The 27,183-nt window shown below is 29.7% G+C and overlaps 1 protein-coding gene across 20 annotated transcripts in view; it reads right to left on the reverse strand.

Annotated features, from left to right (window-relative positions):
• The window catches only part of LOC105832312 (heterogeneous nuclear ribonucleoprotein R), a 113,478-nt gene that overhangs the window by 48,689 nt on the left and 37,606 nt on the right, over nucleotides 1-27,183 (reverse strand). For 18 of the 20 annotated variants that reach the window (XR_004964275.1, XR_004964274.1, XR_004964273.1 and 15 more), the window contains 3 exons: nucleotides 24,011-24,216; nucleotides 16,136-16,285; nucleotides 14,606-14,751 (listed from right to left, as the gene is read on the reverse strand). Coding sequence is in view for 17 of the 20 variants with exons in the window: in XM_036290684.1 (XP_036146577.1) it covers nucleotides 14,606-14,751; nucleotides 16,136-16,285; nucleotides 24,011-24,216 (502 nt within the window). In the remaining 3 variants the exon portion in view is untranslated. The remainder of the gene's footprint in view (nucleotides 1-14,605; nucleotides 14,752-16,135; nucleotides 16,286-24,010; nucleotides 24,217-27,183) is intronic. The other 2 variants (XM_036290678.1, XM_036290677.1) reach the window with 2 other exon arrangements.

A 27,183-nucleotide genomic window follows, 5' to 3' on the forward strand; every position in this document is an offset into this window, starting at 1 on the left:
ATTACATGATTAATCAAGTAATTGGAAAAAATTTTTTTATTACTTAAATAATCAAATAATCCAAATAAAAATTTCAATTACTTGATTAATCTAGTAATCAAATTTAAAAAATATTTGATTACATGATTAATCAAATATTCAGAATAAAAATTTTTTATTGCTTAAATAATTAAATAATCAAAATAAAAAATTTCAATTACTTGAATTAACCGGGAAAAAATTTTATTTGCTTGATTAATCAAGTAATCGGAATAAATTTTTTTTGATTTATCAAATAATCAAAAAAATTTTCTTCTGATTACTTGATTAATCAGGTTTCTTTTTAAATAAATTTCTCGGTTACTTCATTTCATTACATTTTGATTGCTTCATTAATCACCATACTTGTTCAATCAATAATTAATCATAAAATGTTAATCGACATTCAACAAAATAACAAGTTAAAAGTATACAAAATAAAATTAGACTAATAGAAATACAAAAAATGTATGCAAGAAACAATTGCTATAACTGTTTGTTTCTTTGTCAACATTAAATTTTGCAAAATTTGAATGTAAAATGGAAAGAAAATTGTACATTATAACTATTAATTCATGTAATCAGAAAAAAAACAACATAACTGATATCTAAAGAATAGGAGTTTGGAGGGGTTAAAAAGGGGTCAAAAGAATTTTTTGATTCATCCCTTGCAATTGTTTATTTATTTTTTTCATTTTTAATTATAATATGCAGTTTTACTGTTAATTCTAAGCAAATTTTTTGTTATCATAGAGTATTATTTGCTTTCCATTATGACCATGTAAATAATTATTAGAATTAACGTTAGCTAAAATATCTGATTTTTGATTCAAAAACAAAATATGCATTTCGCATTCAATAAAATAAAAACAATTCTTGGCTAAGATTGATGGGGAAGTCTTTAACAATTCACAGAAACATTATTATAAATTCTATAAATGTATTAAATTCGAAAAAATATTCGTAATTTTTTAGTTTTGTGAATATCATTGAATGATTTTATTTGCCTTTTTATCATTCTTTCTTTAACTAATTTATATTTATTTTATTACATGTTTAATAATATGTAGTAATATTTTTCATACAGGAGATTTTCCTTTTTGTAAAATTCTTATTTAAATCTTTTCTCGTAAAATATTATAAACATATTTTTATATGTAATAATAACAATATTTCCGAAAGTCAATTACATACAATATGTAAAACTATTAAAAAAGTTGATCTTAAAAAAGAATGTAACAAACGTTCATATTTAGATGGTACATGGTTTGTGCCTGATTTGTCACTCTCGTCTTCCATAGGAAAAGTTTATAACTTTATAGAATATGTCAAATATGTAAATTAAAGCATAATAAAACTTCCGTTATAAGCAGAACTTTATATTTTTCACTTAATTTTAAAACTCATTTAAAGGTAATTTAAATGCAACAATTTAAAAAATTATTGATAATATAATATTATTACATTTAAATTAAAAATAGTGGAATTTAGTTCACAGTGTTTAAGTTTGCAGCTTAATAAAAAACATTAACAACAATTTGTACGATATTATTTTGTTATTACAAAAATAATTTTTTTCTTACTAAACTATTTCCAGAGAGTACATAGTCAGAAATTAACGGAATGTGAGAATTATTGCGTGGCTAAAAAACAACGCCTTCAAACTTCTCAGAATCGAAAGAATTGTAAAGCTTACTACTTTTCTCAAAGGGAATTTGAGCCAAATATTATTAAATATATTCTTGATAATTTTGCGCCATACAATACTGTTCAGCAACCATCCTTCCGGAAAATTTTTGAAGGTATTATTGTAATTAACATATATTGTAATTAAATTTTAATAATACAATATTCTACAATTTATTTTTTATTATATGCATGAAACTTTAAATATTCTTTTTCATTTACAATAAACAAAAAATTTAATTAAATTTTAAAATGGATAGTATATTCATTCAAATATTATAGACATAAATTATAGATATAAGTTTGTTATAAACATGAACATTCGTAAATATGGTAAACAATTACATCATTTATCCACCTTAGTGCGTAAAAGTGAAGAATCATATAAAAACAAAATAATAAATATAAAAGACAAAATTTTGAAAACAAATTATGTATGTATAACAGCAGATATTTGGACTAGTCGCATATGGGTGTAATTCATTGGATAATTATTGTAAAAATGTTATTGCAACAATATAATAATTGTCTTAAAAATCTTAAAATATTAATTTTTATTATCATAAAATTAAAACCATTAAATTGGAAAAAAGTAGGAGAAAAAAGGATAAGAATCTAATCTAATTTAATGTTTCTAAGAACAGATATCGACCTGATGTTGAACTCATTAAAGGCTTTAGATAAGTAATAGTAGATTATCTCTTGTAGTTTGGTTTCACATCGGTCCACAAAAGTGGATAATATAATAAGAAATGTGTTTTAAGTACACCCATAACTTTTTGGCATCTGTTTATAGGGAATGACGTAATCATAGTAAATACTTTCGGTTTTAAAATAAAATCATGATATAGTATAGTTAAAAACGCATATACTAATGCATTCATATTTTTTATTTCTCGCAGTGTAACATGTTCATTAAACAAATAAGTAAATACTACAATTGCGGATAAGATGATAGATGACGCCAGATGACGCATTTGTACTTGCAGATTTTCTGCAACGAACGTAATTGCGTTAATGTTATGCAAATTAAGTTTATGATTTGTGATACTGGTTATACTGGTAATCTGTAGATAAATTTTATCGTATGTAATTTATTAATTTCGTTATTTTTAAAAAACAAAGTAGGTGTATTAATATAACATATTATTAAGTACATAAGAAAATTGGTGTTTATACAGATAAACAATAGATAGAGTACAATGTCACGCAATTTAACTTTTTCGCTACTGAAAGCCATCTTACCCATATAGATAGGCAAGATGACGAAATTGACACGTTCTTAGAAAATCAAAATTTCTTAAAATTCTAATTTATTTAACAGCTTTTAATTTTTATGTTAAATACAAAAGACTTTAGTAAATCTAAAAAAAAAGATCATTATTTTTACACCATCACAGAAATTAGGAAAAATCAACAAACCTTGAGGTCGTCATCTTACCTCCCTTTCTCTTAATGTTTTTGGAAATAATTTTAATTATTGATATGTAACAGCTCGTTGTTTTCTATAACTTTTTGCTACTTTTGGAGGGTAGTTATGTAATTTTTCACACATAAAGTAGAAAGTTCTTTCTTCAATAATAAAAAAATACGACATTACTTTTCTTCTAATCCAATATTTAATTTAATAAGAGCATTTAAAATCAAAAATATATATATTTTAATATCGCCAATACGAGCCAACACTAGATGTTCGCGTGTATAATTGTTTAAATTTACACTTACTGCATTTACTGCTCGCCGACAATTTCATCAGTCTTAAAACATCGTTCTTAGTCGGAATGTGTAATATTACAAATTAAATTGACTAACAATTTAATATCTTTGATGCTAACAAGCATATATACAATAAGATCTGTCTCTTAAATTCCAGAAAAAAACCAGTAAAGAAATTATAGTAAAAATTAACACCTTAGCCAGGATTTGAACCTTGATCTCCTAGTATTCTGTGTGAATTAATTTAATTACTATTCAATTTAAATTGTAATATAACATATTCTAACTAAAAATTGTGTTTCAAGACTGAAGAATTTGTCAGAGTGCAGTACATGTTAATAATTGTAAATTTAAACAATTAATTATAGACGCGAATATTTAGTATAATTAATATTAGCTCGTATTGGTAATATTAAAATATATATTTTTTTGATCTTATATCATTCAAACCGGCAATAAAAATTTCTGTCAAGATAAATTTGTCAAAGTATTTAAAAGACATTAAATTTTATTACAGCATATTATTAACTAATTTTTACTATATGTATTTTCTTTTAGATTGATGAACAGGTCTTTACAAAGAATTTCGTACGCCATAGCTTGCAAACGATTTTTCGGAAGTCATACACACGATAAGATCGCAAATATTAAATGAAATTCATTCAAAGTTAGAAATATCTCGCGAAAATTAATAGCTACTGTTACAGATAATGAGTCCACTTTCCTAAAAGCTTTTAGGAAATTTGGAGTTAATTTAGATGATTCTGAACTTTACAAAGGCTAGTCTATGTTAAAAATATTAGGTGCACAAATAATTTTCCGCCGTTTTTTATCAAAAATTGGGCATTTATGATTTCAACCAATATAAAATTGCTTGTTGAGTCATCCCTAATGTAAGTGCAAGTTCTTCTTGCGTTTGGCACGAATCTTGATCCAATAATGCTTCCAATTCCGCGTTTTCGTACACATTCGGCTTTCCGCTACGTTCTTTGTCTTCGATGTCAAATTCACCGTTCTTAAACTTTTGAAACCACTCACGACAATTTCTCTCACAAGGCAACCTCACCATATGCATCTACAAACAATCAATGCGCCTCAGCTGCAGATTTCTTCAAATTAAAGAAGTAAATCAAAAGCTCCCGCAAATGACGCTTATTCGGCTCAAAACTCGACATTTTCACACACAAAAGAATATATTATACTGATAAAAATTCACTAATATTTCAAGGTTATGTGTTGACAGATGTCCAACCTTACGATAATGGCGTTTTACATCTGACAATATTAACCATAACTTACTGGTGGCCCCAACTTTTGTCAAACGGTGAAAACTTATTTGTACACCTAATATCATTTACTTAAAAATTAAACTAGTATAATCAATGAATAAAGATAGGTAAATGAATAGATACATAGATAAATAGATAGGTAGATAAATAAATATTTAAGTAATTATATAAAGATATAAAAACAGCCTAGTTTACAATTTTTATATTGAAACACATCATTTTTATTAAAAGAATTAATAGTAATTTTAATTTTCTAGATTACATTGAAACATATGTTAATCAAGACAATTAATATGAACGTAAATCCACTAAAATAGTGCCATTCAAAGAAATCATTTCTCCATTATTACCGACTCATCAAAAGTGTGCTGGTCACATCCTGTATTTAGTTGCAACAAATAATATTTTAATGGGAATTAATTCATGTGAAAATATTAACGTACAACATAATACATAAATGTACAATATTATGGAAGTTGGCAAAATCTCCTAAAAAATATGAGATTATCGTCGAAACATTAAAACAGGCACTAAAAAGATCGGTTGTTATGCGATGGAATTCGTTATTTGATTGTTTCAAACAATTTATTAATTTAAGTCTTTGAGTGGAGCATTATTGTCTGAAATTCTCCTTTTTTCTTAATGTTGTATCTAGAGGTTTTTGAGGTCGCTGATTACGAATCCAAAGTCAGATTTTAAAAATTTACAATGGCGGATGCAATGTTTATTTATCCAAAATTACCTATCGGGGATTTTTGCTAAAATATAATAAAATTACGATGTTTTCTCCACTACATTAAATCCGCCATCTTAAATTTCAGAATCTAATTTCACCATAAACAGCATACTCATAATCAGCATAAACCGAAAATCCCTTATTACAGATCCTCGCGCAAATTAAATAAATTTTTAAAGGGAGATGTTAAAAACGAGGCAATTTTTGTCCTCGAAGGTGTAAGTAAAAGGAATAGTTTTATAGATTTTGACCTAAATACAAAAAAAATATTGAGAAGTTTGTGGGCGTTGGGAAACACCGTGAAAATTGAACAAAAAGAAGAATGTGATAAATTGTAGAAAGGATGTATTAAGCATTATGAAACCTATGAGTTTTTTTTTAAGGTTGAAGAGAAGAAAGGTAAAAGAAGGTATGTTTTGTGTGCGTTTGTAAGTGAAAATGTAAGCAATTAAACTTTTGATTGTGTATATAAACGTAAATAGGTTCTTTGATTTATTTAATAAAACTTATGTCATTTTGTAAACTTGTTTATAATTTTGTAAACTGTATGTGAGTATGCTTTGTACATTTCACCTTCCCAAAACTATTTTTTTGTATCTTTCGGTTCTTTTAATCTCGTTCTGCCAAACCCGAACCCGCAACAAGAATGTGACAAGATATTAGTTCCATTTTATTTTGTTTTTTAATGTGTTGTATTTTTATTTTTATATATTTTTATTTTTTTGTATATTTCAATTTTCATCTTTTTTCACATTTTAATTAAATAAAAAATAAAATTAAAAAAAAATAACATATATACAATCAGAAGTTATTATTCTTAAAATTATTTGCAGATTTTTGCAACTACCTTCGTCCCCACATTTAATTCCTTACATTTTCCCTTACAAACGCACACAAAACATACTTTCTTTTACCTTTTTTCCCTTTAACCTCCCCAAAAAACTCATACGGGTGGATTTTAGCTCAATACATCATTTAAATTTCTACAATATTTACCATATTCTTATTCAATTTTTACGGTGTTTTCCAACCCCCACAAACTTCTCAATATGTTTTTAGAAGGTCAAAATCTGTAAAAACCGCTATTCCTTTTACTTACACCTTCGGGGGCAAAAATCGGTCTATTTTTAACATCCTCCTTTCGTCCGCTATATTAAATCCGCCATTTTTAATTTTAAAAATCTGAGTTCAGATTTAAATTCTACGATCTAAAAAACATATATTTATAGGGCTTTTTTTCCACAACTGAATTATTTCGCGTAAATTTACATATTTTTCAACTCATTTATTTAGTACAATGAAAATAATAAACATATCGATTCCTTAATACTCAAAATATCAATACTGAACCCTTAGCTACTCGAAAAAGTAAAAAACCGTATCATAATACATGAAAAAGGGTTAAATATTTAAAAAATCGATGATAAAAAGGTGGGACGAATATGTCCCACTTGCACACAAAGGGTTACAAAAAATTAATCATCTTGTGTGCTAAACTTGATGAGTCAAACTCTTTAACAACAAATAATTTTATGTAATACACATTTTAAATAATATAAAATAAAAATTTCTTAATTTTTACAATTAATACGTTATTAATTGTAATATGTTATTTATTTTAAAGATTTATAGAAAATACGTAAAATGCATTCAAGCAATTGCAGAAGCCCTTGATATTCTCCAAGGTAGCTAACATCAGTTATGGCTACCTGCTACCAACAATTATTTCCGCAAGAAACACAAATTGCAAAAGTTAGTCAACACAGAATTAATTTATTGCAAAGAATTGGCTTCTATACCAATAAATAGTTTAGAAACAAGGTAAAAAATGGTATTATATTTAAAACTAAGTTAAGTTTTCATTGTCTAATTGCATGAATTAATAGTTACAATGCACTTTTTTTCTATTTTAGATTTATTTTATAAATAATTTATTTAATAGCGTTTTCAACCGGCCTGGATTAATTGCTCCGGAAGCGATTAATGATGTCATAAGGCCAATCACAGCCATTCTTCTGAAGAAGGGAATAACTGTGATTGGCCAGTTCTAGAGGAAATGCACCTGAGATGGGTTAACCTAGCACCGGTCAAAAATGCCATAATATTGTTGAGGAAGGAACACAGGCAGTTGTTGCGGCTATTACACATCCCAAATTTAAATTAAAGTAGCTTAAGTGTTTGAATATTAAGGCTCAAAAAAATGTAATTATCACAATAAAAAATGGCATTGCTTCATGCTACGAGCCTCCATCACAAAACACAATGGAAGTCAAAATTATTAATGACGGTTTTGATTTCAATAATCATAAAATTGCAACAATTATTCCAAACACTCTTCAGACTACATGTGACACTGAGTTTCAACGTTTTTGCTAAGATCAGAAAAATTATTTATTAATTTTACATGCTTACCTTATAAAAAAATTAACATTTATTAAATTTAATACTTTAATACATTGTCAGCTCCAGTGGAAAGACTATTTAGTTGCGTTACCATGTTCGATATTGCGAAATTTAACCGTTTAACAGAAAAATTTTGAAAAAAAGAGTGCTGTGTAAAACCATAAATATTGTCAAAAACAATTAAAAATATATATGAATTACTTGCATTATATGCCTTCTTTATTTTTATTAATCTAATTTTGTTTCATATACTTTTAATTATTTAAATAATCAAATAATAAAAATATTTTCCCGATTGATCAAGTAATTCTTAAACCAGATCACTTAATTAATCAAATAATCAAACATTTTTATTCAAATTACTTTATTAATCAGGTAATCATTTTTAATTTGATTATTTTGATTTTACTGATTATTCGAATAATCAAAGTTTTTAAACCCAATTACTTAATATAATTAATCAATCTTTTTTCCGATTATTTCATTAATTTAATAATCAAAATTTTTTATTTCGATTATTTGATTATTCAATAAAAAAAATTTTATTCTGATTACTTGATTAACCATGTAATCAAATATTTTTCAAACTTAATTAATCAAATAATCGAAATTTGTTATTTTGATCATTTGATTATTCAAGCAATAAAAAAAAAAATTTTTTTCAATTACTTGATTAATCATGTAATCAAATATTTTTCGAACCTGATTACTCGATTAATCAAATAATTGAAACATTTTATTTCGATTATTTGATTATTCAAGGAATAAAAAAAAATTTTTTTTACAATGTGGAGTATGTCGTGCTTGATTTTTTGTCCAATAATTACCAATTGTACACAGAAAATCACATGACGAACTAGAATCCTAATCCATTCAATTGCAAAGAATGGGAACCTCTAACTTTCCATACAAGTTTCCGAGTAATAGAGAAGATTAACATCTGTCAACAAGTTATATCGCCATACAACAGTATGCACACTGGAATGTTACTTCTAACGACAAGTTAACGAATTTGTATTATATTTAACTATTTGTATTATATTTATAAGTAATTTTACATTGAAGATGGCCGAAAACAATGCGCCGAAACGTCTGTTCTTACTCTCCAAGATTTGTACATAATAATATAATTTAAGCCACTAACATCCAGCTTTGGCTCTCGATACTCTTATACGAAATTCTAGATTATTTATAACAAGAGCCAATACAACAAAATAACTTTTAATATTAAAAAAATTTTTTATTCCAATTACCTGATTAATCATGTAATCAAATATTTATCGAACCTGATTACTTGATTAATCAAATAATCAAAAATTTATTTTATTTGATTATTCAAGTAATAAAAAATTTTTTATTTTAATTACCTGATTAATCATGTAATCACATAGTCTTCAAACTTGATTATTTGATTAATCAAGTAATCAAAAATTTTTTAATTCAACTATTTTATTAATAAAATAATTTAAAAGCAGATTTGTTTAATTAATGATTACTTATGTAAGTGGTTATCATTAATTTATTATTAATATTTTGCCGATCTCTGATAATAATATCAGTATATGATACCCACTCAAAGCATAATATTGCAGTAATATTATAGTAATACCAATATATTGCATTATATATACACATATAGTTTTATGCATTATATATACACATATATTATATAGACTGTGTGTGTGTGTGTGTGTGCGTGCGCGCGCGCGCGCGTGTTCGTATGTGTGTGTGTGTGTGTAATGATATTATCGAAATTTTGTTAACTATTTCTGCAATGGATTTCTGTGGAAACACTTATAGCCATAAAAAATTTTTTTAATATTATAATAATTTCTCTGTAATATTACAATATATGTAAAATTGCGAAAAAGGTAATAATATTTTAATAATATTGTTATATTATTAAGTTGCCGAGGAAGAAAAATGGCGCCACAGAGTGAGGTGTGTCGGTGATGCTCTGAAGCAAGATGAGGAAATAGGAGACTGGAGGTGTGAAGGAGGGTTAAAAGGTGGTTAATCGTGAAGAGTGTGTAGTAGAGAATAAGTACAATTAAAGGGAGGAGACGGGAGATGGAGGAGGAGGAGCAGTGGAGATGCAAAAATACGGAGAAGGAGCGAGGATGAGCGAGCAGAAATTGGAGCGGCGGTTGGGAATAGAGGTGGGAGAAGAAAGGTCGGAGAAGAAGATAGGTGGTAGAGTTGTAAGGAGGAAGGATTGAGCTGAAAGCAAGAATGCCTAGGCAAGTGGAGCGGCGGCCAAGGGAAAGAAGAGACGATGGCAGATGGCGTTGACTGGTGAGTGAGAAGTGCGTGCAGTGGAATGCGAGGAGCAAAGACTCGGTTGGCAAGACTGAGAGAGAATATGGTGGTAGCAGATTTGGGAACGCTTACATTTCCAAACACGTGGTCCGCCAAGAAAAATGGTGGTGGTGGTGGAGAGAAAAATTGACGGGGAGAGTACTAATGAGAAAGAAGGCAAGGGGAATGGAAGAGATAATCAAGAAATTGAGAGAGATAAGAGAGGTGTGGAGGAGTTGGTGGGGAGATGAAGGAGATGGGACTTGGAAGAAAGGAAAAGAGGCGATGAAGTAAAGCTAATAAGGAGACTGAGGGCAGAAAAGAGGCTAGAGAGAACACAGGAAAGGACAGAAAGAGAAGCGCGAGAGAAAGAAAGGAGGGAGAGAAGCAGGGTGGAGGAGCAGGGAAGAGGAAGAAGAGTAGAAGCAGAGGCAGAGGTAGAGAAGAAGTGAAGAAAAGGAGAATGTGGAGAGCGGCAGGAAGGGGCGGATGAGGTATCAAAAGCAGGAGAGAGGAGGGAGAGAAGTCACATGGAAGGAACCAGAGAGAAAAGAGAGGAGCAGGAAATAGAGAGACAATGGATACGCCGAGTAAGGAAGCGGTAAGGAGGACAAGCGAGGCATGGGATAAAAAAAGTAAATGAGCGGGAAGATGAGAGTAAAGAAACCGGACGAGGAGGCGGAGAGGATAGCTGAGAAGAGAAGGAGGATGGAGAAGATAGTGGAAGGTAAAGGAAAGAGAAAAGGCGAAGTGGAACATCAGAAGGAGAGAGATGAGATAATGGAAGAATAATGGAAAATGACGAAGAGAGGAAGAAAGTAAGCGGGAGGAGGAGCAGAGGAGGACCAAGAGAAGGAAAGCAGAGGAGAGAGCCAAAAGAAGAGTAGAAGAGAGAGGAGAGAAGAATGGTGGAGGTGGCGAGGGGGGGGAGAGAGCAAGAGGAAGAAATGTGTGTTCGTGAATAGGGAATTATGGGTGGATGGGAAGAGATGGAGCTGGGACGAAGAAAGGAATGGATTAAGAGAGCAGGAAGGGGAGTGATGGGAGAATAAAGGAGCAATAAAGGGAAAAGGACGGTTAAATAGGAAAGATTGGCGGAAGAAATAAGAGAAGGGAGAGAAGGGGAAGAGAGGGACGAGGGGAGTAAGAGGATTAGAGGAAGAAGGTAATAGAGAAACGTTAAAGAAAGGATGGATAATTAGATGTAAAGCTGCACACACAATGACCAGGGCACAAGGGGGGGATAAGTTTTGTATGTACACTTGAAGATATTTATGTAATGTTTTAAACGAGAGTGAAGAAGTTGTAAGAGGTTTGATGGTCCCCATAAAAACACCCAGTCACCCCTGTTTAGGGAGCACGGAATAAACGATCTATCTATATTATTAAGTTGCCACAAAACTTTATTACCAAAACAATTATGCAGGGTCAAAATTAATAAATATTGTCGTAATATAATATAAACTTCATTATCATATTAAATTCATTACCACAAAAAAATATTGCAAAACGATATTGTATAATAAATACTGAATAATATTGTCAGATACGTCATATACGTGTAAATTAGGTTATTTAAAGTATTAATCAACTGTACTTTTAAATGTAAAATACATTTTTAATTAAATTAATAACAATTTATTGTTAAAAACCTGTACAAACCATTTAGTATTTGGATTAAAAAATACATTTTTATCCGTATATTTCTGAAACATTAAATTAATTTTTATTTAAATTAAAATTAATTTTAAAATTATTTTTAATTTGTTATTACGTAAAAGAAATCTTACATAAAAAAACAGTTTTATAAATTCAAAATTAAAGCAAAAATATAGTATTAAATAATATTACATAATTATGGGTAATTTTAGATATTCATTGACTCTCTGCCGATAATACTAATGCTTATCCCAAATTCGCATTTCTAACCGTTGTTGAAATATCCATGTTTTAAGATTTAATTAATTAATTAATTAATCTGAAGACTTTCAATAATACTAAATGCTTATCTCAAGTACACGCATCGGCAGAAATGGTGTCCCTCGGCGTAAAAATTAGAGATCGCACCGGTGTTGCATCCTTCACCAATGCCGCAAGCTCAAGAAAGATAGAATTATGATGAGTGAGAAGACGTGATACCAATTCGCCGGTGTCCAATATCTGTTTCACTCGCACTCGATACTAATTACGTTTCTTGCTTGAGTGCGAGTGAAACGGATATTGACCACCGGCGAATCGGTATCACGTCTTCTCACTCATCATAATTCTATCTTTCTTGAGCATGAGGATTTGATGAAGGCTGTAACACCGCCACAATCCCATTTTTTTCGCTCCTCTCCGTCTCTACTTCACCACACGCCCAGTAACACATACGGCGCTTTGTGTGTGTGGGTAATCGCCGTGCTGGACTCCGAGAAACACTATTTCTACCAGTGCGTATACGAATTTCCAACCGTTCTCGAGATATGCAGGTTTCAAGGTTTAATTAATTAATTTTAGATACGCATTGACTCTCTGGAGTGTTCCAATGATACTAATGCTTATCCCATGTTCGCATCTCCAGCCGTTCTCAAGAGATACATGTTTTAAGATTTAATTAATTAATCCGAAGATATCTGTTACCAGTGTTTATCCCAAGTTCGTATTTCCAACTGTTCTCGAGATATGCATGTTTCAAGGTTTAATTAATTAATTAATTAATTTTAGATAAGCATTGACTCTCTGAAGTGTTCCAATGGTACTAGTGCTTATCCCAAGTTCGCATCTCTGATCGTTCTCGATATGCATCGAAGAACCGATCAGACGAGCGCCAATTAGCGTGAACTTGACATAGAACAACGTCTCTTAAGTGAAAATTTTAGATTTCTGATTTTGCATTGCAATACCTCCACTCGTAGAACACATAGCAAAAAATGATAAAAAGTTTTTTTATACAAATCAAATTCAAACTTTCAGTTAAGCCTAGTTAGAACTTAATCGGTTCGACCATTATTGAGATCTGATAATCTCAGGTGTTCGCAAGTCGCATATTCCCGTAAATATAGTCTGTTTCGCGCTGTGCTTTCACTTGGCGTGAGACATTACCGTGTCTCTTAATATTACATAAATGTCTTCACATTATTCAACATAATTCGTAATAAAATATTACCATAATGCTGCAAATTAATTAATTCCAAAGTGCCACTCACATTCTTTCTATTTAATTAGCATTACTTTGAATAAAAATTTAGTCACAAAATCAAAAATTTTTTTAAATACTTGGTTGTTATTAATGAGTCAAAAATTGTCTTTTTCGTGTCCCTCTTCCGTTCGCAAAGTCGCCGATTACCTATAAACTATACTAGTTATCTCATGCAAATAAACCTTTATTTCACTATTTTTATTCTCCCAATAAATAGCGTGAATCACGAAGAAAAATATTATCTCTATTACTTTTTTACATAAGCACCCGATTTTCCCTATATTTACCTTCGTCATAGACTTATTAGAATAAACTGCTCATAAAGATAGTGGGGGTATCCGTCACTGAGAAAAGAATAACTGTCATTAAGATGGGTTGCTATATCTTTCTAATGCAGAACAGTGGGGAAGCATAGCGACCAATAATGGTGTCAGAGCGTGAGCGTATTGTCATAGTATGCATAGCGCGCATACTCTGACACCGTTATTGGTCGCTATGCTTCTCCACTATTCTGCATTAGAAAGAAATAGCAACCCAGTTAACGACAGTTATCCTTTTCTCAGTAACGGATACCCCCATTACCGTTTTTTCTCCTCATAAGCAGTCTATTCTAGTAAGTCTATAACCTTCGTTATTGCACGCGCATGCGCATCTCGCGATACGCATGCGATAACTCCATAGATATATATAGATAGAGCATAGTCCCACTTTTGCCTTAAACCCATGTCTCAAGATAGCTACCAAGATTATCTAAAAATATCTCCAGCAGATGGCTAATCAGGCAATGACAATCCGCCGAAAAAAATCGATTGCGCATGCGTGAGGAAGAAAAAATTGCTCCCTTTGCCCATTTATCTCGGTACCCACAAAGTTAGATGATGCTCTATCTATATATCTACGGATAACTCTCATAGAATTACCAACACTTTGTTGCTTTTGCAAACCTAACTTTGGCTAACCTATCAGTTTGCACTAATTCAGAGACACTTGAGAATCACACTTTGATGCACTGGTAACAAAAAGTACTATGTATGTGCAACATGGGCGTTTCGACTTTCCCCTTTTGTCAAACAATGTACTATTTCACTTTATAGATTGCAAGATATCAGGAAACTAAATTAATACTAAATTAATGTAAACAAAACCTTATTAATGTGTTACTTTAAAAATATCAAAATTTCAATAACAAAAATTATACTATAAACTGAAGCTTAAGTAAAAATCAATCCATTCCAGAAGCGCTGCAGAAAAATTAAAATATATGTCAACACAACTTACCCGCCTCTACCCTGTAACATTTGCATCATTCGTCTTTCTCTGGCGCGTAGCATTTCTTCCTTCTTCTTCTTATCGGATGGTGGTTTTGCCAATGAAACTTCTATATGAGATCCACCCATTTCTTTACCATTCAATTCATTCATTGCCTTAAAAAAATATGTACATATGTAAAATTAATCCTTTTATTAAAGACTGATTGTTAAAGATGTATTACACAAATTTTTTAAATTTTTTCACAAAAAATTTTTAGATTATTTTATTTTTAGTTTTAAGAGTTTCATAAGATTGTTCTACATTGCATCTTAAAGCAATACAAAAAGTTTGACGGAAAATTCATATGGATCAAAAATTATTTCAATAAGAAATTGAAATGTATATTCTAATAAAAAGAATACTAAAATAATGACAAAAATTAAAGATTTTTATGTAGCTTATTTTTTTTACTCTAATAAGGGATACCGCCATCTGCTAACTCTACTTTCGAATGAGCCATAGTACATTCAAAAGGGGAGGTAAAAAAACAAAAACCGTCTTTTGGCTTTTGGGTGAATGGGCCTTAGTTTCTGAAAAAATTGCTAATCTAAATATGTACATTTTCGGCCGGTAAAGTAAATAAAATAAAAAGCCACTTTTTGGCATGAAACACGGTAGCCGCGGGTGCCAAGTGTGCGCTTCTGTTATTGCTATCTGTGTAAACTGGTTTTGTTTAAGACCAGTTGTGACAAATTTTTTTTAGTTTGTATCCCATTTAAATTAATTTTCTTTATACTTAAAAAAAAACTTTTTGGTTTTAATACATTTCTATAATGTTAATAAATATAATAAAAAATAATACATTTGTTATTTATTATAAAATTTTGACATTCTTGTACAATGTTGTAAGTGAAAATTTACATAAAAACATTGGAAACATAAATGTTTCTCGCACCATGAACATATTAGAAGTGCAACTCGCGTATCGCAAATACATTTTTCGTTATGTACGTTAGGTGGAAAACGCAATTTTAAAAAAAGCAAAGAATAACTAAAAATATATAAAATAATTGCTTGATACATAGCAAAATTAAAAAATAACGCGACATTGTACAAGAATGTCAAAATTTTATAATAAATAAAAAATGTATTGTTATTTTTTACTATATTTAATAACATTATAGAAATTTGCTAAAACCGCAAGTTTTTATTTTGAAGAATAGAGAAAATAAATTTAATTAGAACAGACTAAAAAAAATTTGTTACAACTGGTCTCCAACCCAATTCGCACGGATAGCAACAAAACAGCAGATATGACACTTAGCACCGCGGCCACCGCGTTTTATGTAAAGAAGTGGTTTCCTATTGTACTTATCTATCGGCCGAAAATCCAGACATTTAGATGCAATTTTCTCAGAAATTAAGGTCCATTCACTCAAAAGCCACACACATAAGCCGCGCGCATAAGATTTATAGTGTAAATTCAATATCAATACATTTTCAATTTCAATTTACTTTGCAGAGGCCTTATGTCAAATGCAATTCAAAATTTCTCACCTTAACAGCATTATCTCTATCTTCAAAGTGTATAAAGGCATAATCCTTGATCTTTTTTACTCGCTCAATTTTGCCATATTGTTCAAAACTTTCCTTCAACTTCTCCTCAGAGCAATCTTGTGTCAAATTTCGTACGTAAAGTACACGCACCTGAAATAATTTTACAATAATTTGTTAAACCAAAATAAGAATCAAAGAGTAGTATATTCCGGCCAATAATTGAAGGATTCATAAAAACTAAATAAGTCTATTTTCAACCCTAATTTACTACAACCATTTTTAATTATCTTTTCGATAACCCGGTAAACTGCAATGCTTCTTAAATTAAAAAAATATTTTTTAAATCTATTTTTTATCAATATTTTGATGTTAGATATAAATAAAAAAACTTTTTATTTTTAAGTAATTAGAATTATTTAATAAGCAAATGAATTAAAAAATTTTACAAAAATGACTACTTAAAACAAAAAATTTTTTAATTATTTTATACTATCTGGAATTTAGATAACGTTCAATAAAAAATAAAAGAGTACGAAACAGCAGGTACACAAGCGGAGATACACAACGATCCCTCTCTCTCTTTTAAATTTTCGCGAATCTCACGTTAAAAATAATGTAAAAACCTCTACAATCTAAACATAAATCATTACTTATACATTATTGTATATACAGTCAGATCTCTCATCCTACGATCCTCTTATCCCACGTAATCTCTCATCCTATGACAAAAAACCTCTCATGCTACGACCACGGAAAAAGAATCGTATTTTCACTTCTCAAAAGTTCGTAGAAACGTAAAACGTTAACATAAGGAAATCGATCAATTCCAATCGAGTATTTGACTTTGGAAAGTAGAATGGAAACCTCTCTTTTTGTCGTAGAATCAGAGATTTTTCAGACCGGAAATGTCGTAAAAAAGTCGACTGTATGTATAAAATTTTTTTGAACTTTTTAATCCAGATGTTCAAAGCACATTATATCATGTAATATATTATAACATTAAAATATACATGTATATATATACATATATTCATATACAGTTTGATTCAGAACGACCTAGGTGTCCTTGCAAAGATATATTCCTGAGTTAAATCTGAGACAATTTTTTCTTTATGAAAATTTTATCCAAAGCTTACTTTTTGAATTATTAAATAAAAGTTATCGAATCACGGAAGGCATACAGAAAGCAGGGACGACGCACTCACCATCCTACACGGGTAATTACAAGTTCCATGTCTTCATACTGCTTGATGAAGAAATAATTTATCCGGGAATGAACAAACACACTTTACACATAACACTTTACATGTAAAATCAATAAGTCGTTTTTCCTTTCTTGTCACACACTACGCATCGAATTTATTCACGCACTTGGTCGAGTGATTTATAAAATCTATCGGTTATTACTATTAATAATTACCGAGTAATAATTTTGTGGCTTATTTTTATTAAGAAACAATTAAATTACAGTAATTACAGATTACGCAATTACAGTAATCAGTCAGAAAATTGTTGTCTTTTACAAAATGTATCACGTATCAATGTTTCACAGATTTACACACACTCAAACGCCAACAAATCTACATTCCACTGCTGATTAATTAATACTCTAGGGACGGCTAGGGACCTGCTGGGGGAGTACCCCAGCAGGGACCTGACCAGGAGCATAAGATCTCTAGGTAGGAGGGACGCCAGGCTCGCGACACAACTGCTCACGGGCCATGGCGACCTTAATTACCACCTGCATAAATTGGGTCGTAGCGATACGCCCGACTGCAGGTTGTGTGGTGAAGAGGAGGAAACTAGCCTCCACATTCTTGGGGACTGCCCAGCATTGGTCGGACCAAGAACAGGCCTGCTGAGGTCAGGGTTTCTGGAACCAAGCCAGGTGAGGCAGCTGCCGATGGGGAATCTGCTCCGCTTCTGGAAAGAAGCGGGGCCCCGCTAGAGCAACTGATAACAGGGAGGCACAATGGATCCGGTCTGAGTGCCAAAGTGGGCTTTGTAGGAAGACCGCCCCCGATATTATTATTATTAAGCTTTGAATGAAATTTTCGTAAAGAAATAATCGTCTCAGAATTAACTCAGGAATATGTCATTGCAAGGACACCTGGATCGTTTTAAATCACCTTGTATATAATATCACAAGACACAGTAGTGTCTCGCGCCAAGTAAACGCGCGGTGCAAAACGCCCGTGTTTACGCGAGAGAACAACTTGTGAGCACCTGAGATTATTAGATCTCAATAACGGTTGAACCGATCATGTTCTAACTAGGCTCAATCGAAAGCTTGAGTTTAATTTACATAAAAAACTGTTTTATTTTTTCACTACGTGCTCCACGAGCGGAGATATCGTAACGCAAAATCCAAAATAAAAATTTTTCATTTAAAATACGTCGTCGTTACCCTTTGTTGAGTACATGAAATCAACACTAGATGGCTTTTATGGTCTTTAGTTATAAATTATGGGTTACGTGCATCGCCAGTAGCTTGCGCTGACTTGCATCAAGTGATGTAGTGTAAAGTTATGTTGAGGTTACATTAATACAAATTTATATTAAAAATATTTGAAATATATAAAATTTTTATGCTAAATATTCTTAGATTATCATTTTGTCATTATACAAATGTATTAAAATTTTAACTGAACTATGTTATTCTCTGATTCAATTTTACACTGGTGTCGATAAGATAGATGAGATGTGTGATGTAAAATTGTGCATCAGTTAAATGTTGCTGTAATCAATATTAACAACTTTAAATTAGTTTTAATAAAATTTTAAATAAATGTTTTTAACAATACTAATTCTTATTCTTTGTATAAATTACACCAATGTAAAAAATTGCATTGAATACGTTGTACTCCGATAATGGTAAGCTAGGATTATAAAATCCTGGGTTATCATAAAAAATTATTTTCCAGCAAAAATAAATAAAATATAAATATAAAATATAAACATAAATAGAATATAAATATTAATAAATAGCAAATATAAAATTTTCGCAACAATAAAATTCAAAGACGTTTTAATTTTTCTTTTCAATAAATACTCTAAACATTAATTAAAAATCTTAAACTTTGTTTTTAAATATAAAATATGTCGAATAAAAAAATTACCATATTTATACAAAATAAAGGACAATGTTAGAAAGCGTTGATTTTTGCCAATTTGCAAATGGATAAAACCTATTCTATATGATTTTTAGACCCATATGCAATGCAAAATTTAGACCCATATACATACAGCTCAAAAACAGAAAGCGGGAAATCCTGCGAAACTGTTGCCAAGCAAATTTGTATGTCAAAAATGACTTGGCAGGATCCTAATTTCACGCCCATTAAAATACGCCCAGTTTATTTATTTATTTACTTATTTACTTGTTTTATGACCAAAAAAGTTATTTACATAGTTTACAGATCAGTTTTTGTATGCCATTGGTAACTTATCCAAGCACTAACTGCATGCTTAATTGTTAATATACGCACCAGCGCAAGTACGATGCGACTGTCACCGACATCTCAGCTTTTCTTTGCTTATTCCTTGTTTGAATACTTTCTATAATCATATAATCAATTTCATCAATCTTGAGTTCTAAAACACGTTTTAAACTCTGATAGAGACGGTGGAGTTAGAGCAAAACATTTAGAAAATTTAATGAATATGAGATATAATAATTATTCTTATTAACATTTGTCAAATTATTTTTGTTGGATGGAATCTAAAATATATCCAAATGTAATTCAAATGGAATCCAACAAAATGTACACAGTGTAGTTCAACGCTCGGAATTAATTGCCTTCTTCAGCCAGATTTCTAACAAGGCGACGCCTACTATCTCCCCACTACCGCTCAAAGTTCGGCGGCCGAGCTGTCAAACTATCGATCGCGCGCGTGACGCATCCGTATAACAAGTATACTAGGCCATATCTTCCATCAAATTAGTACAAAATTTTTCTTTTCCTAATGATTATTACATTTATAAGTAATACATTTTTATATTTATATAAGTAATTTAATACATTTTTATATTTTATATAAGTAATTTAACATTACAAAGAAATTGTCATTAAAATATTAAATTCTGATTTTTTTATTTATTCTAGAATTTTCATTATTTTAAATCTATATTGAAGAAAAATTGAAATAAAAAGTTTAGAAAATAATTCACAAAAAAAAACGCTCATGTGATGGTGACAGTAACATCTTACTTGCACTGACGATTATTTGATCATAAACAATTAAGAAACAATTAAGATCAGTACTTAAGTTACCAATAGCATAAGAATACAAAAACTGATTTGAAAACTATATAAACTCTTCGATCATAAAACAAGTAAATAAATAAATAAATGAATAAACTGGGCGTGTCACAATGGGCATTAGACTCATGAAATCAGTATCGTGTAAAGTCATTTTTGACATACAAATTTGCTTGGCAAAAGTTTTCTCCGGAGTTTCCTGCTTTCTCAGTTGTATTTTCGCATTGTATATGAGTCTAAAAATTGTATAAAACAGGTTTTATTCGTTTGCAAGTGGGGCCGAAAATCGACAATTTCTAACATTGTCTTTTAAAAGAATGTTATGTCAACAGCAATTTGTAAAATTTGTAAACAATAAAAAATTCCCTGCTTCATAATTTTTAAATAACATCCTTTTTTATATTTTTATTATTAATACATTATATATACATTATTAAAAGTATACAATAAATAATATATTACAATAATATATTAAAAAATAAATAGGTAATAAATGTAAAAGTTCCTACAAAAACATATAAGTCCAGAAGTTTTTAATTTTTTTTTTAATCCTCAAAGTATCAATTAAAATCTATGGACGGAATTCACCGACCGATTTTGATCTTATTAAAGATTCATCTTAAATACGATTTTGAGACATCAATACTATTATTTCATTGGTTAAGTAAGTCGTAAGTCTGCTTATGGCTAGACTTAAGACGATTCTTAACTAAAGATTGGTTTATAAATTCCGTCCTATAACTTTATTCTTATATCTATTAAATATATAAAGAGAAAAATTGCCATATTTACAGTAAACAAGTAACCCTTCGTTGTCGCACTTCCACACAGTTCTGTGATGGTCACACTAAAGTGTGACAGACTTCAGCCAACGTTTTTACCTGTCATTTTGAGTTTTCATGATTTTGACAAAAAAATTGAATAAATTAAAACAATGATCTAAAATATTGTCTAGTGGCAAATGTAAAAATTTGCAAAAAAAAACTTACAAAAAATTACCTTTTTTCACTTAAAAAGTCTTAATTTTTTCAATTTTTAATATTTTTCAATAAAAATTTAGCATGATAAAACGTGTTATTTAACAAAGAATTCTAAGACCCCAAAAAGATAAACATATTAAAATTTTATAAAAAAACAGGGCATCGGAAAAATATATTATTGAATTTTTTGTAAAGACTTTATTTTGCCAAAAAAATTGTTAGCACTAATTATAATTAAATTTATATTAATGATGATAAAACATAATAAAACATACAATATTTTGTGTAAATCAATATATGTTGTATTATGTTTCATCATCATTAATATAAATTTAATTATAATTAGTGCTAACAATTTTTTTTGCAAATTAAAGCCTTTTTACAAAAAATTCTAAGATAATTTGTTAACATAAATTTTTTATAATATATATATTACAAATATACATCCATATATATATACACATATCCATATATATATATATATATATATATATATATATATATATATATATAATTTTTTTACGAGTATTGACCCACTGGGACACCCTGTATATATATCTCAAGCATTGCATGTCAAGTGAGCTACTCTATTTTTGTTAGGTCGGACACTTTTTTTTTTACCTAACACGGCTTAAAATTTTCCTCGACATTTCTATTTTATTGCCGTAATATTTCAAGTCGTAATCTCAACGATTCAAAAATGGCACTTTAATCTTTCTCAAGATTTGGAACATGGGCTCTATTCTTTGAGACGTATTGACCGATATTTCCCAAAAATGAGTAACATTCAATGTTGAAAAGCGCCTGGGATCGTGATACTGAATATAAATATGTGCTACATGAAATTCCAAATAGTGAAATCAACATGGCGGCTACAACTCAAAGGTTAGATAAAATTGTGATTCTGCCTCTGACTACCGAACGTTACACTTGTTTTAACGCTTTGTCGAATATTCTACGTGTTTGTTGCTCGTTTTAATATTGTCTGGGATCAACATATGTAAGTTTATGGTTTTTTTACAATACACATATTAGTTTGTTATTCATAATAATTACACGTATTCCATCGGTTTTGATCTTTTAGATTTCTCGACAAGACTTTTTGACTATCTATTCTGTCCATTTAATATGAAAACCGATTTGCGGAAAAATTTTATTATTCATTTGATTGTATTATTTATTCGTTCACGTTTTTATTTGTTATGACACATTTTTATAGACGATATGCGTTTTATGGTTGTTCAAAGGACATCATTTTTTAAGTGTTTAATTATATTTTTGTTTGCGTTTTTTCACTCATGTTTAAGTTCAAGTCATAAATATTGGTAATTTGTTACAACTGAGAGGACTATGAAGGATCAAAATGTTTCAAAATTAGTTTAACATTTTTTAACACAATTTTTTTTAGTCGCGTTTATAATTATATTTTTTATTTAATAAATTATATTGTATTAGGATAATTTGTCTTGGCTCGATATATTGACCTGTTTATCATATTATTTGATATCGATTTTTCCAGTTTCTACTGATGGGAAGAAATTTCGCACGATAAGCAACATGATGTATGACTACCAAAACTGATTGCAGCGTAAACATAACGATCGATCTGTATATGTGTACAAAATGGCCGGTCCAATATGGCAAACAAAAAATTGAAAAATTTCAAAATTCCACAAAAATCAGTATAAAGGGATTTTCTGGATTTCCAATTATAAATCCGTCAGATTTTCAAAAACTAAAATGCCCTATTTACATAGCAAAAAAAAATTAAAAAATTTAAAGTAATTAAAAACTTAAAAACATTTTTTTTAAGTAAAAACATTTTTAAATTATAAAGAATATTTTAAGTAAAGTTTAAACCCTTACATCTCGAATTCTTAATTTCCAAGCTTGTTAGATTAGCTTCTTGATATCACCTAGATATGTCTGGAAGAATAGAGCCTATGCTCTGAATCTCGAGAAAGTTCGAAGCGCCCTTTGAATCCGTTAAGATTACAACTTGAAATTTTTAAGCAATAAAGTAGAGATGTCAAGGAAAATTTCAAACCGTGTTAGGTAAAAAAAAGTGTCCCAACCTGACAAAAATGGAGTAGCTTGCTTGACATGAAATGCTCGATATATATATATATATATATATATATATATATATATATATATATATATATGCGTATACTTAATAAAAAAAAAAAATAATGACTGTAAACATATACTTATAACTTGTATTGCAATGATGATGTTAAAGCACAAAAATGACCAAGATACAATTATAAAAATTTTTACTTAAATAATCGACTTGGTCACTAGGGAAAACCCCCAATCAAAATTGATATTGTGCGTTTAGGTGCATCAAACACACTAGCACATTAGGTTATGCCACGTTTGTTTACACGTGGCATAAGTCTCCTCTATATCAAGACACATAGAGGAAACGTTGAACTACACGTAGATGACGCGCAAGGTCTAAATTTCGAAATAGATGACTTAGATACCGAGCGTTAAACTCTTTTTGGGATTCACTAGATCCCATGTGACGACAAAGGGTTAAAAATTTTTTGTTTCATACAAATGTAACTTCTTGGACTCATTTTGTTTGTAGAAGTCTTTGATTAAATTCGATTGGATAAGTCATTTACTTTAGACATGGTTTGTTCATCTGGCTCCTCTTGAGGATCCGCCCAATCGACAATAATATCACATCCCCAAACTTTGATACGTCCGGTACTCAGCCTTCTCTTGGCTAAAGAAGCTGCTTTGTGAGATTCGTACTCCAAGAAACAAAAACCCCTATTCTTCTTTTTGTCATCCGGTGAACTGTAGATAATCACCTCTGTCAAGCCAGCTATATATTTAAAAAATCATACAAAAAGCATATAAGACTCACTCGAATTTGATACAATATTTGCAAAATTGTAAGAATTGCCACTACTAACCACACACACACACACACGCGCGCGCGCGCGCAAAAGGTATCTCAGAATTCCTGCATTTGGAATATTAGATAATACGTTATGCTAGAAAAAGCTTTTTCTTTTAACAAAATTAAGTCCGATAAATAGAGAATAAAATTAACGAATAAGCACCCTTGCCTATGTGATACCAGAGCACACACTAAAATTCTCATAAAAATCTCGCATTTAATATCCAGTATTTAATTAATTTTTGAAATCTAACAACTCCGCTCATATTTAAATCATATCTACTAATTTTACTACTAAATATTATATTTCAGTAACACTAATAATAAATAAACGTTTAGAACTTTGTATTATAATCTTTTTATAGTATATAAAGTAATATATAAAATAATATATGTATATAAGAATCTTGTATACATATATTACGACACTGTGAAACATTGTATGTTTCGTAGCATCATAAACCATCGTAACCAATGAGCATGCACGAACGCGTCAGAAAAAGATTAAAGAAAAATATAGTAAAGATTTCCTTCTTTCTCACAGAATTTTGCCACAGAAGTGTTTTATGACGAGACTTTTATTATAGAATCTCTAGTGCACGTATTTCACTCACTTAAATGTAAACCTTAATCTTTTTCCACATTATATCGCTCAAAATATAAAAATTAACATAAATAAGCGGAGAAGAATTTTACGATCAATACAAATCGGTATTTAATAAAATTTTTGTGTTAATTTTACAATTTTTAGTTTATGCAATCTCCGCACTGATTGTCGATCTTGAAACACAGTTCTCTGACAGCAAACTGACTTAGTTTTTTTTTACTTGTCAAACTCAATTGTTAAGGTGGCGGTGCTGACGCGCAAACAAAATTAAAGTACCTTAAAAAAATTAGTTGCTGCATCGACGTTGATATCAAAATGATTGTCTATTTATCTGCTCTTAAAATATCCTGGTCTCAAAATTTTTACTCAATATTTAACTTGTCAAATGCAATTGTTAAGGTAGGAGTGCTGACGCGTAGACAAAAAATTCAAGACCAGAATATTTTAAGAACGGATAAATAGATAATCATTTTGATACTAAAGTCGCTATAGCAATTAATTTTTTAAGGTACTTTACTCTTGTATGCGCATCAGCACCACCATCTTAACAATTGGTTTTCACACTTAAATATTGAGGAAAAAATTCGAGATCAAAAGCAGATGAATAGACAATTATTTTGATACTAAAGTCAAGTAGGAGTAAAAAATTCAGGATAAAAACAATAAATTAGCAGATAATTAGCAGAAAATAATGTTTCCACCAAACTTTTTTTAGTGGTGACAGTGCTAGGTTCACTGAGATCTTGTAACAAAACATGAATATCTTGAAAACGTTCCAAAATCAAAATTTAATAATATAATATAATATATTTTAACAATAAAATACAATAACTTTTTACAATATTTAAAGATGAAAAATGCTAACAATAATCGGTTTTCGTTTGGATTGTATTAAAAATAGTACAAAATAATTGCAAATCAAAATATTTAATTAAAATATAGCGTAATATATTTACTTTAACCTTTTCACTGCCAAATTATGTTTTTTTGTGGCGGATCTTTCTGAAATTTTGTATACCTATGTTTTTTGGATCGCTGATTCCAAATCTGCAAATTCAATATGGCAAATCCAACATTGCCGCTATCAGCTAGTAAATTAGTAAAATTTGGACATTTTGCACAGTAAATCCATTTTTCTGGGCTCTGTTACACATTCAAGATTGAATAATAAAGATTAAGAATAACAGTTACAACATGGTTGCCTGACAAACGTTACTTCCTCTTAGCATGCCCAAAGCTCACAACGTAAACGTGAGGAAATAGAAGCTCTTTTTTTATGGTTTTAAAAAACATTATATTCTCAGCAAAAAATATTAATATCATCAGAACATGTAGATACTTAATAAAAAAAAACTTAAAAAATGCTCATATACACAAGAACTTCAATTTTAGACAATTATTTGCATAATTAATTGTTTATAAACAAAAATCTGATTTGCAAAAAATTCTGCAAAAATCATGTTTTTTTACATCATTAGAAAAATATTTGGTAAAAATTTTAGATCTCTGTATTAACTCATTTCCGAGATACCAATTTTATTACAAAAAAAACCGCTTTTTCAACTTTAACTTGTTATAAATAATTATAAGTAAACAATTAAATACAATTAAAAATCTATTAGAACATGTTAATCAACTCTATTTAACTATCTGGAAAACTAAACTTCACAACTACTTTTGCGAATTTATGAAATTTAATTTTAATCAAATAAGAAACAAGTAACCACTATAGTAGCTTTTGGCAGTAAAAAATTCTTATTACTGACTCGAATAACTTAAAATCAGAAATATATACATATATATATATATATATATATATATATATATAATATTGCCGCTACGAGCCAACACTAAATGTTCGCGTGTATAATTAATCGTTTAAATTTACAATCATCCTCACCATATACTATGCGCCGATAAATCGCCAATCTTGAAACAGTTTTTCACCGAAACATAATATTACAAATTAAATTGACTAGTAATTTAAAACCTTTTGATACTAACAAGCGTCTATAAGATATTTTTCTTATCTAAATCCCAGAAAAAACGATAAAAACGTCCGCACGAAATGCTGGGAGATCCATGTTCAAATCCTAAGATTATTTTTCACAATAATTTCTTTATCATTTTGTTTATGATTTAAATAAGGGAAAAATCTTATAGATGCTTGTTAGCATCACGCACAAAAGGTATTAAATTACTAATCAATTTAATTTATAATATTACATATTTCGACAAAAAATTGCCCTTCAAAACTAGCAAATCTATCAGCGCGCAGTATA

This window comes from Monomorium pharaonis, chromosome 8, assembly GCF_013373865.1.
Source record: "Monomorium pharaonis isolate MP-MQ-018 chromosome 8, ASM1337386v2, whole genome shotgun sequence".
Lineage (NCBI taxonomy): Eukaryota > Metazoa > Arthropoda > Insecta > Hymenoptera > Formicidae > Monomorium > Monomorium pharaonis.